Genomic DNA, 12,940 nt, shown 5'->3' on the forward strand with positions numbered 1-12,940 from the left:
TGGTCCCTTGCTGCTACCCCCAGTAAGCATTGCCCACCCCACTTCCGCTGCCCCCAATAAACATATTGCCAACTCAACCTGATGTTGCACCCCCCCCCCCCCAAGGTCACAGCAGCACAGAGGATGTCAGGAGAGGAGGGGGCTGATCTTATAGGGGAGGTCACAGCAGCACAGAGGATGTCAGGAGAGGAGGGTGCTGATCTTATAGGGGAGGTCAAAGCAGCACAGAGGAATTCAGGAGAGGAGGGTGCTGATCTTATAGGGGAGGTCACAGCAGCACAGAGGATGTCAGGAGAGGAGGGTGCTGATCTTATAGGGGAGGTCACAGCAGCACAGAGGATGTCAGGAGATGAGGGTGCTGATCTTATAGGGGAGGTCACAGCAGCACAGAGGATGTCAGGAGAGGAGGGTGCTGATCTTATAGGGGAAGTCAAAGCAGCACAGAGGATGTCAGGAGAGGAGGGTGCTGATCTCATAGGGGAGGTCACAGCAGCACAGAGGAGTTCAGGAGAGGAGGGTGCTGATCTTATAGGGGAGGTCACAGCAGCAGAGAGGATGTCAGGAAAGGAGGGTGCTGATCTTATAGGGGAGGTCAAAGCAGCACAGAGGATGTCAGGAGAGGAGGGGGCTGATCTTATAGGGGAGGACACAGCAGCACAGAGGATGTCAGGAGAGGAGGGTGCTAATCCTCTCCTGACATCCTCTGTGGTCCCCCTTTCCCCCCCTTATAGATGATCCCCCTCTTTCCCCCTTATAGATGGTCCCCCTCTCTCCCCCTTTATAGATGGTCCCCCTCTTTCCCCCTTTATAGATGGTCCCTCTTTTTCCCTTTATAGATGGTCCCCCTCTTTTCCCATTTATAGATGGTCCCCCTCTCTCCCCCTTTATAAATGGTCCCCCTCTTTCCCCTTTTATAGATGGTCCCCCTCTTTTCCCCTTTATAGATGGTCCCCCTCTTTTCCCCTTTATAGATGGTCCCCCTCTTTCCCCCCTTTATAGATGGTCCCCCTCTTTCCCCCCTTTATAGATGGTCCCCCTCTTTCCCCCCTTATAGATGGTCCCCCTCTTTCCCCCCTTTATAGATGGTCCCCCTCTTTCCCCCCTTTATAGATGGTCCCCCTCTTTCCCTCTCTATAGATGGTCCCCCTCTTTTCCCCTTTATAGATGGTCCCCCTCTTTTTCCCTTTATAGATGGTCCCCCTCTTTATAGATGCCCCCCCTCTTTTTTCCCCTTTATAGATGGTCCCCCTCTTTTTTCCCCTTTATAGCTGGTCCCCCTCTGCTCCCCCCCTTATAGATGGTCCCCCTCTGCTCCCCCCCTTATAGATGGTCCCCCTCTGCTTCCCCCCCCCTTATAGATGGTCCCCCTCTGCTCCCCCCCCTTATAGATGGTCCCCCTCTGCTCCCCCCCTTATAGATGGCCCCCCTCTGCTTCCCCCCCCCCTTATAGATGGTCCCCCTCTGCTCCCCCCCCCTTATAGATGGTCCCCCTCTGCTCCCCCCCCTTATAGATGGTCCCCCTCTGCTCCCCCCCTTATAGATGGTCCCCCTCTGCTTCCCTCCCCTTATAGATGCCCCCCCCCCTTGCACAGCAGTCAGTAAATAAAAAAAAAAACACAACTCACCTGCCATCCGTTCCCCCGTCGATCCTGTCGGCTCCTGGTCTGTCCCCGGCTGCCTCCGGCTGATGATGCGGCTGTCGGGGGTGTCTTGTCCTCTCCCCGGCAGCGCGCGCATCACACAGCTCACTGTGCCGCCTGGGCCCTGACTTCCGGTACAGAGCGTCTCTAACGTGCGCTCTTAATACCGGAAGTCAGGGCTTAGGCGGCACAGTGAGCTGTGTGATGCGCGCGCTGCCGGGGAGAGGACGAGACACCCCCGGCAGCCGCATCATCAGCTGGAGGCAGCCGGGGACTCCTGTGACCGCAAGCGAAATAATGCTTGCGGTCACAAGAGTGCAGTGGCTGGCCGGGCCGCAGCGGCGTGGGCGGATTATAATGTGGGCGGCGCGGCATGGGCCCCCCCGGAGCCTCGGGCCCCGGGCGGCCGCCCAAACCGCCCACATTATAATCCGCCACTGTATACAACATACAATATTAATTGGTTCCAGGACGACCATTGTATGTTGAGACCATTGTAGTACATGTACATGTTGAGAACATGTAGTATCAAGCCATGTTTACATGGCGTAAGACACTGGCCGTTCCGTGACCTGGCCGGGTCATGGAACGCCCGGTGTCAGAGAAGATCATCCCGGCTGGTACTGCAGTATCGGTCGGATGATCTTCACTGCAGTTGAATTTGAATGCGGGCACATCCATGCGTGCCCGCATCCGAACTCGCCACTGCACTTAATGGAGCGTGAAGTCGGAGCCGCACGCTCTATTGTGTGCACTGACAGGTTTTCTGCGACCGCTATTCATTGCATAGCAGCTGCAGAAAACTGACGTGCCATTTTTTTGCGGCGCCGCTAGGGATCCCGACCGGAGTGTATACTATGGGGGAGATTTATCAAAGTGGTGTAAAGTGAAACTGGCTCAGTCGCCCCCAGCAACCAATCAGATTCCACCTTTCATTCCTCACAGATTCTTTGGAAAATAAAAGGTGGAATCTGATTGGTTGCTAGGGGCGACAGAGCCAACTGAGATAAATCTCCCCCTATGTGTATACACTCCGGCCAGGATTCCCTGCCTGCAGCACAATGTAGGTAAAGGATTATTCACGGCCGTGTTGCAAAACAGAAACAATGGCCGTGATTAATAATCTACTTACGTTGTGTGAACATAGCCTCACACTGTACTGTAGAGAAGGGATACTTTACAGCCAGTCACTGCATGCACTTCACTAATACTGAGGTTTTACCAGTAAAATGGCCACTTTCTGACTGTAGCATTGTATGTTGAGTCTGGTCTCAAGTTAAGATGGTCCAAAAAGGACCATTGTATGTTGAAAATATTGTATCTTGAGGCCATTGTTAGTTGAGGTATTACTATAAAATAAGTAACTGTGCTGATTTATTTGTCTTCCAAGTTTTGTATAGACACAACTCGGCCAAGACAAACCTAGATGAATCTAACCTGCTGATAGCCCCTTAATGCGCTCAGGGCGTCGAGGAGGAAGGTATGTGTCTTAACTTCCTCTTTAGCGCATCTCCCGTGCTGGTAGTTTAATCTTCAGTCCGGAGCACCGTGTTGGTGCATTTACACTGAGGAATTTATCTGACAGATTTTTGAAGCCAAAGCCGGGAACAAAATATACACAGAAAAAAAGGTCATAAGGAAAGACTGAGATTTCTCCTCTTTTCAAATCCATTCCTGGCTTTGGCATCAAAAATCTGTCAGATAAATCTCTCTGTGTAAAGGCACCCTTAGGAGCAGGGGCGTAACAAGAAATGGCTGGGCCCCACAGCAAACTTTTTAAATGTACCCCCCCACACACACACACACACACACACACACACTGCTACTTATCCAAGTATGCCCCAGACATACGCAATGGAAAAGAGGCAGATTTGCCTCTTTTCTGTGGCGTACACCAGCTGTATCTCCCCCGCTTGCCTGATGGGTAAGTAGGAGGAGGCAGGCGTAAATCACAGAGGAGAGAGCAGTGACTAGCCTTGGATGGCTCCCTGCCCAGAAGACTAGTTGCTGCCCCTCTCCCTGTCTCGCGCAGCAGAATAAAACTTCTTTTTCTGCCTAGTGAAGCCACTGGTGCAGCCTCGGCCGGTACATGGCACAGCTGCAGTAGTAGCTATGTACGGTGCTTGAGGGAACCATATCAGGATAATCGTGCTGAACGGTTACCTTTAAACCTTAAAGATTTAAGACTAGAAGTAATAGCAGCAGCTGCAGAACATCTTTAGAAGTAAAACTGCTAATCACCTGATTAAGATGTAAAATGAGATTACTGACTGGTGTGAGTCACTTATAGATGAAGTGTTACAGCTTGCCTGGCCCACAGAAGAGACAGAGATCACATGTCTCAGAAGGGAGGGGGAGGACAGAGGGGTGGAGACAGAGTGGACCAGGCAGTGGGGATTTTCAGCAGCTTCAGGGGGCCAGCATGTTTCCCAATTCACGAAATAGAAGTCTTTTACCAACAAGACTTAATAATGGGTGGGGACTGAACAGGGTTAAAAGGGTTATCCGGGATTAAAGAAAGCACAGCTACTTTCTTTAAAAAAACAGCACCACCCCTGTCTTCATGTTGTGTGTGGTAGTGAAATTCACCTCCATTTACTTAAAGGGAATGTACCAGCAGATACATCGCTTCAAGATTTTTACATCAGAGCTTACGCAGAGAAGGCGGTGCCGCGGTCCTTCTTTTCAACCTCAGCCCGGTTCCCGCGCACAACGCAAGTCTATTCCTTGTCAACGGTCTGGCCTGAAACCCCTACCTGCCCCCAATGTAACATTCTGCCCTCCCCTCTGCAACGCGGCTCTATTAGAATCAATGAAGCTGCGTCACAGAGGGGAGAACAGAACATCACACTGGGGGCGGGCAGGCCCACCACCAGTGCTTCAGGCCAGGCCGGCACCGGCATCCTCCAACCCAAACTAACCCACCAGTCTCCTTTACATTTATAATATGTATAGTAATATGTTTTGTTGCTACTACGCTGCAGGGGGGTACTGCAGTTGCATGGGGCCCTGTGTCCGCCCCCGCCATTAACAACATCTGGCCTCTAAAACATTTTAGATTATTCTTCTACCCAATACAAACACTATTTTCTTTCCGAGCTCGCTTTCTCCGGCAGCCAAGGTGGAGGCAGTATCCGTGATTGTGAAATGCGCCTTTTTGCTGTTATACAAAGCAGCCAAGATAGAGACTTCTCTTTGTATTCGTTCAGTCAATTATCTCTTTTTTTGACACCTGCCAACCGCTGTGGAGATGCGTCTGCTGTTTATTATCTGAATAATCCTTTGTAGGTAACAGGACAAAAAAACAAGCATGTTGTTTCACACAGACCTCCTTCAAAGCCGAATTCTCTTTTCCCTGTGAACACACATGCTTTCTGGTACGTGGTCGGGAAGGATTCTTTATAAATAATTGTGAGGGCTATACACAACTACACAACGGCTCATTATTAATTCAGCAGAATCCTGCTTTCCGCACATACATTTACTCCAATGTGAGGCCTGATAAGAGATGACTATTCCCTAATATTGCTTACCTTGTCATTATTCTCGAGATGATGGAGGAATCTGGAAGGAGGCGGGACGAACACGACGCCTTCAAAAGACACCCGGCCCATTTCTACTCTTTTGTTTGGAGGAGGAAGAGAGACGTCTTCATCGCTTATTGAGATCTTGGGATATTCTAGACCGAAAAAACAAACAAAAAAAAAGCTATAAGTGCCAAAGTCGAGACATCAGTCACATGTTTCTAAGGGCGAGGAAACGGAGTGACTGCAAGTACAAATGAAAATGTCAGCTGTTAACAAGAAGGAGAATTGAAATTCTGAGCAAGATGCATCAAAATCAGTAACAAGTGAGGAAACGTTATGGGGATATGGGTGTTATCATTATTTAGATAGATTGGATATACAGGATGCCATAAGAACAGAGGGCAGGAATATATAAATACATATAATTCATATTTGGCAATTTTACTTAGGATGCAGGCCCATAAAGAAGCACAAGATGTATAACTATTATATGTATGAAGTATTTCACAAAGATAGATAAGAGTAATGGTCCGTTGACAGGGATCGAGTAGCGTTTGAATTTTCGCGATAACAATCGCATTTAAACGATGATCTCTTGTGTACACACACAGCAAATGATCAAACAACGAGCGAGAAATCGTTCATCTTGGTCTTTTGTCGTTGGTCGTTCACTAAAAATTCGCAGATCGCTTTGTGTTAACAGTCTTTCACAGATTTATCCTAATGTGTGAGACTGGCTTCAGCGATCTTAAAACGATCGCAAAATTTGTTTTTTCAAACTTTTTGTCTAAATGGTGATCGCTATAAAAAGCAAACTGTTGCTTCAAAATCAATAAACGATCGATTATCGATTTGAGAACATGTTAAAAGATCAAAATGAACGATTTCTCGCTCATTGCTTGATCGTTTGCTGTGTTTACACAGAACGATTATGGCCCAAATGCGATCGTTATAGCGAAAATTTGAACGGTAATCGTTCTGTGTAAACGCAGCATAATACATGGATAAATAGGAGATAGCTAGGTAAACAGAGAGACAGAAATATTACATAAATAGTTCAAATATATTAGATAGATAGATAGATAGATAGATAGATAGATAGATAGGAGATAGATAGATAGATAGATAGATAGATAGAAGATACTATAGATAGATAGATAGATAGAGAGATAGATAGGAGATAGATAGATAGATAGATAGATAGATAGATAGATAGATAGATAGATAGATAGGAGATAGGTAGATAGATAGATAGATAGATAGATAGATAGATAGATAGATAGATAGGAGATAGGTAGATAGATAGATAGATAGATAGATAGATAGATAGGAGATAGGTAGGTAGATAGATAGATAGATAGATAGATAGATAGATAGGAGATAGATAGATAGATAGATAATAGATAGATAGATAGATAGATAGATAGATAGATAGATAGATAGGAGATAGATAGATATTAGGATAGATAGAAGATAGATAGATATTAGGATAGATAGATAGATAGATAGATAGATAGATAGATAGATAGATAGAAGATAGATAGATATTAGGATAGATAGGAGATAGATAGATAGATAGATAGATAGATAGATAGATAGATAGATATTAAGATAGATAGATAGATAGATAGATAGATAGATAGATAGATATTAGGATAGATAGGAGATAGATAGATAGATAGATAGATAGATAGATAGATAGATAGATAGATAATAGATAGATAGATAGATAGATAGATAGATAGATAGATAGATAGGAGATAGATAGGAGATAGATAGATATTAAGATAGATAGATAGATAGATAGATAGATAGATAGATAGATATTAAGATAGATAGATATTAAGATAGATAGATAGATTTGATGTGTCACACTGTAAATCCATGTGATTTTGCCTTTCAATTTACATCAGCTCAGATTTCCCCATTAAACTATACAGTAGTGAGTGATATCTACAAACTATCCAACTAAAAACCCACATCAGTCTTTTGCTCCCCAGCATTGTGTGCAGTATCCATGCTGTAAATCCTCCGCTAGATAACCCACCGTGATCCCCTCACCACATCCACACAGGTACGTCAGGCTACACACAGTTAAATTAAAAGGAAAAAAAAGGTGTTGGAATTTTGAGGATTGTACATGATAATCTATTTCTATTTTCTCTTCATTTTAGCATGTGGGAAAACACATTGCCGTTTGTAACACGTAATAATCTTATCAATGCAATAACAATTCCTTAGGGCAGTTAACAGATTTACTACATGGGGGTAAAGAGCTATGCGAAAAATGTAAAGATCTGTAATTATTTGATAAAGATATGGAATTTCTTGGAGACTTATTTCATGACAGCCGCACCGAAGAATGTAAAAAATTAGCTTTATCATCGAACTTTCACCACCAAGCACCAGAGTGTAACAATTCCTATAGATGTGGGATTAGAACCAGGGTTATGGCTCCACATTATCCCATGTGTACATACATAAACTAAAGTAGGAATAAAAAAAAATTAATGAGAATATATATATAAACATATATATATATATATATATATATATATATATAAAAGAAGCTTCTAATGAACAGTATGGGGAAAATTTATGGGGCTAAAATGCCTTTTTTAGGCGCAGATGGGCCCGATCGTGCGCCCCATTTATCATTTTTCCGGAGGAAAAATTATAGTGAAACCTGGCGTAGGTTTCAATTCATTCGCACAAACAGGCTTCGTACGGACCTTTGTAAGCCCGGCGTAAAAAAACGCCAGACTTAATAAATGTCCCCCTATGTTTGTATTCAGCAGGGTCTTTTTTCCCTGTTGCTAATATAGGCCACAACATATTCTGCATCGCTGTGCACAGATTGGTGTAACTCCTACATCTGTCCCGATTAGGTGTTTGGGGAAAAAACTATTAAAAAAAAATAGAAACAAAGTGCAGACAGATGTTGCCCTTGGTTGCACTTAACACCATAATCCAGTGGAGCAGGGAAACAATGCTAATCGCTAAACTAATTTGAGCTACTGGCAGTGTATCTAATCCACTTGGGGAAAAGAAATTCTCTGAGTATCATATCAGTGGTTCTGTGTTAGCAAAGACTTCAGAAGAGAAGGACTTAGGGGCAGTCATTTCTGTAAGCTTTAAAATGAGTCACCAGTGCAACCAAGTGATAGGGAAAGCAAATCCTATTCTGGGCTGTATATATAATGGTATGCAGGGCAGTATATAAAAATGGTATGCTGGGCTGTATATATAATGGTATGCTGGGCTGTATAGCTATAGCTGTATAACCAGTAGGAAGATAGAGATTGTGATCCCGCTGTATAGAGCTCCAGTGAGACCAGTGACCAGTGAGAATACTGTGTCCAGTTCCGGAGACCTTATCTAAAAAAGATACTGATAAAAATAGAACGGGTTTAAACAAGGGCTACAAAAATGGTGAAGGATGTAAAGCATAAAACCTAAAAGTAGAAAAGACTAAAGGATCTAAATCTTTATAGTCTGGAGCAATAAAGTCAAGTGGGGACATGATCAAAACCTTTAAATATGTTAAAGGACTAAATATGGTTCAGGAGTGAAGTGTTTTTATTAGGAAACTGAACACAAGAACAAGGGGACACAGTCAGAGGTTATTGGGAGAAAGATCAGGAGCAACGTGAGAAAATATTACTTTACCGAAGGAGTAGTAGATGCTTGGAACAAACTTTCAGCCGGTTTGATTGGTTTATCTACAGTAAATTAATTTCAACATACCCGGCTTTAAAAAATATCTATCCTAAGATGATAATAAAAAGACAGAGAAGATGGATCAGGAAGGCGTTTTCAGCCAACAACCTTCTATGTTTCTGTTATGAATAGTGGTACACTTGGCCAGGCAAGGGTCGGGAAAAACACTGACAGTGAACCCTACGCTTGTCCCTGCCCACTGTCCCTGTCTACTTGCCACAATCAGCCCTAGGCCGCTGCGGACAACTGGGTGTCCGTCCCTGACTAAAGGTATGTGTAAATACAGAACGCAGACAGAACAGACAAACAAGTAGTGATAATCAAACAGGTCAAGGCGACAACTTAAGGCAGCAGAGGTACAAAAACATAATCCAAAGAGAAGTCGAGTCACAAGTCAAAAAGGTCAGGGCAGATGGAAAACCAGGATAGTCAGAGTAACAGAGCAGAGGTCAGATAAGCCAAAGGAAACACACAGGAAAAATTGCAGGAGGAGGTGAACTTGCGAGGGGAGAACTAGACTCAATAGCCAGCAAGGTATAGGGAGACCCCGAGACCTTTTATAGGAGACCAGGATACCCGGTCCAGAAGGCGACTGGACCACAGACAGAACAGAAACATCAAGAGTGAATGGAGAGACCAGATGACAATCACTAAAGCAAAACAAAGTTAACCATGAAAAAAAAAAGGTGGGTGGTGCAGAGAAAACAATTAGCAGAGCTGAAAGAATAGGACAGAGTTCAGACTATGCTCAGATTGCAATCAAAACACTGAACAATTCATGGCTAAAAGCGCAGTCTTAGTTGTATGAACTTAGGACCGCACCAAGGTCCCAACAAGTGCAGTCATAACAGTTTCTATATACTGTCTATACAGTGAATAGGTGAAAAAGGAGATAAAGTGTTACTGTCACTTAAAAAAAACTTTCGATCAGTTGGCATCTGTTGGACCCAACATGAAACTGCTCAGTTAGTCCACACCCGATGTTACGTTGTTACGTTTTTTTTTCCAGTCTGACACAGTGCTCTCTGCTACCACCTCTGTCCAAAGTAGTAGCAAATCCCCACAGAAAACCTTTCCTGCTTTAGAGAGTTCCTGTTTTGCATCACGCTCTCCAGACACAAGACGCGTCCACACCACTACATATTGGGACACACACTTTATTGGTGGAGGTGGGGAATAGAGGTACACTAAAGGGCACTATGTCTACTGTATATGATACCCTTCTTTCTGCAAGAGTTGAGACGGCTCCTTGTCTGTTAGGGAGAAGTGGGTGGGTTGAGGTTGGGGCGATAGATGGAGTGAGGTGCTTTGTCTTAAGGCCCTATTCCACGGAACAATTATCGGCCGTATATGGAATAGAGGGCAATAATCAGCCAATCATCACTCATGTCGGTTGATCGTTGCGTCACTTGTTTTTCAAACATGTTGAAAAACAAGCGACTGTGATAGCGATCTGCTGCCATCACTCCGTGGAATAGGAGCAGCAGCAGCAGACCTCCGCTATCCTGTATCCCGCACCTCCCCGCGGCCCCTTCCGTACTCACCCGCTCGCAGTCGACATGCGAAATAGCGGTGGCAGCTGACAGCGCTCATTTGCTCCTCTGCATCGCCCCGTAGAATTGTGCATCGTGTATATTGTACTCCTCTGGTACTGTTTAAAATTGGATATGGGTCTGACTCTCTATGCCCACGGTGTGGGGAAAGTGAGGCACACATTCTACACATGCTCTATAAGCTTATTGGAAGGGGATTGCAGATTTCATTAGGGAGGTATACATCCAAGGCAATGCATTCTTGGGTTACTGGACAATTTGAATCTGGATAATTAGCCTCCAAATGGATTCAGCCCCAGCCCCTAGCCCCCCCACCCTTGTAGAGTTTAAAAACAGGATCAATCTAGTGATCAGGCTGGAACGATGTGTTTACCTAAAGAGAAATTGCCCGCATAAGTTTGATCAGTTGTCAATAAAAAAAAAATCTGATTACAAAAAAAGAGAGCATAACTATGCTCAGCCAATCGCGGCTGAGCAGCTGCTGACGCGGCAGAGGGGGGCCGGCATGAGGGGCGGCTGCAGCGTTCCGGCCGGCCTCCCGAAGATGACGGCTGAGGCCGTCCGGCCAGCCTCCCGAGGATGACGTTGTCGACCCAAGATGGCGGCCTGGGTCAACAGCAATTGTGTAAGTATACCGCACCACACTTCTGGGGTGGGGGGAACACGGGGAAGAGGGCCATTCACTTAAATAACACACATTACAAAGTTATATAACTTTGTAATGTGTGTTATTTAGTGAATAAATGTTAAACGCCGCACTACCCCTTTAAGATTAGAAGTAAATTACAAAATCGATAAAAGTTTCTGACAGCAGTTGATTTAAAATTAAAAAAAATCACTGAGGTACCCCTTTAAAAGTAAAATTTGCTAAAAGTTACACACAACTATTCTTCTGCATTTGATATTTGGCGTACCGTAGCCTATCAGTAAAGCAAACCTTTACTTGGTGTAAGTAGTGACACAATCTAGTTTTCTACATTGGGAACAAATATAGTGCAGTAAATTCAGGGTGGAAGCTTCTCTTCAGAGTGGACTTCTTGGAGTGTCTGGTCGTGAACTTTACAGCATTTACAGCTGAGAAGAACCCTAAATTATCCTATGGTGTTTCATTAAGTTAAAAATCCATCTTTCTCCATGAAAGGTCTTTATTTTCTAATTGCGATACATTAGATGAGAGTTAAGCATTTTACAGCTACAAGGACATTCCATCTCACCATTAGCTTTAGCTGAGGTAGCACTATTAATGCTCGGGGCAATGACGAGGAACCAAATTGCTTGCAGCATAATTGTAATTCCTTAATGCACTCAAAAGTCCAAGGAGATGTGAGAATTTCTTACTATATCTTTCTAGTTCATAATGTTAGAAAGAAGTCGGAAAGAATTATATTGGCTTCTTTTTTTAAATGGAACCTGTCACCCCCGCACTCACCCACCTGACCCCCATAGACCCCCCATACTTACACCCTCCTACCTGTCCCACTCCCGATGCCGGTCCCGACGCAGAAAAATTGCTGTCTACTTGACAGCACACCTAATATGAAAATTAGAAGAGATGAGTCTGATGTCCATAGGCGGGAGCAGTGATTTCTCTGCAGGGGGATCAGCATCAGGGGCTGGACCAAAAGGAAGGGGGGCTGGTGGGTTCTGACCTGGGGGGACTTTATTGGAGGGGCAGGTGGGTTCCGACTTGGGCGCAGGGATGATAGTTTCCCTTTAAATAAAATAACTGTAAAAATAAAATTGGTAAAATTATTTGTTAGTCTAGTTTGTGGACAATGGACTAGACTGGCAGATTGCTCTTTATGTTTTGGGGGCTAGATGATGAGGCAGAGCATACAGGTCCCCATACATCTTCAATAACTGATGACCAATGATCATCCATCATTCCCATCCTTTCCCCGCCCTTCCCATACACAGGAGTGTTCGGCACGGCTAAGAGTTCCTGTGTGCCCTTTGGGAGGGTAAGCCGCAGCCAGAGCTCTCTCCCAGAACAAAGGGTTCAGGCAGCGATTTTCCATCATGCCCGACCCCTATCTCTACTGACATCATCTGTTGGTGGATGGTCAGGAGTGCGCCTAAAGATCCCTATACTCCTTCTACTTTTGTGGGCTGTACCTGGCACTTGCAGCAGGTTCAGCATTCCAAAACGTCCACCCACAGATGATATTGGTGGAGATAGGGGTCGAGTGTGATAGAAAATGCCTGAACCCTTTGTTCTGGTACAAATAAGGCGCAGCCAGAGCTCTCTGGCAACCTTGTATGGGGACCATTAGGCATTTAGAAAGTATGCTGGCACACCAAGTGAGTAGAGCTCCGCTTTATGGTGACTCCATACTGTGTCATATTATAGGAGGTGTTTTTCCCTAAATGCAATGCATAAAGGGGTTAGGCTACTTTACATTAAAACTGATCAGTGTACAGTATTAGTAGGTGTACTCCCAGCACTTACTGAAAGCAGCTCCCTGTGTACCTCAAAGAGCTAAAATCATACACCCCTCCT

General features: G+C 44.6%; 1 protein-coding gene across 3 annotated transcripts in view; it reads right to left on the reverse strand.

Moving 5' to 3' along the window:
- MORN1 (MORN repeat containing 1) overlaps window positions 1–12,940 on the reverse strand; it is a 268,243-nt gene that overhangs the window by 104,106 nt on the left and 151,197 nt on the right. For all 3 annotated transcript variants that reach the window (XM_069948672.1, XM_069948670.1, XM_069948669.1), the window contains exon 11: window positions 5,174–5,319. In XM_069948672.1, the coding sequence (XP_069804773.1) occupies window positions 5,174–5,319 (146 nt within the window). The remainder of the gene's footprint in view (window positions 1–5,173; window positions 5,320–12,940) is intronic.

Source organism: Dendropsophus ebraccatus, chromosome 12 (genome assembly GCF_027789765.1).
Source record: "Dendropsophus ebraccatus isolate aDenEbr1 chromosome 12, aDenEbr1.pat, whole genome shotgun sequence".
Lineage (NCBI taxonomy): Eukaryota > Metazoa > Chordata > Amphibia > Anura > Hylidae > Dendropsophus > Dendropsophus ebraccatus.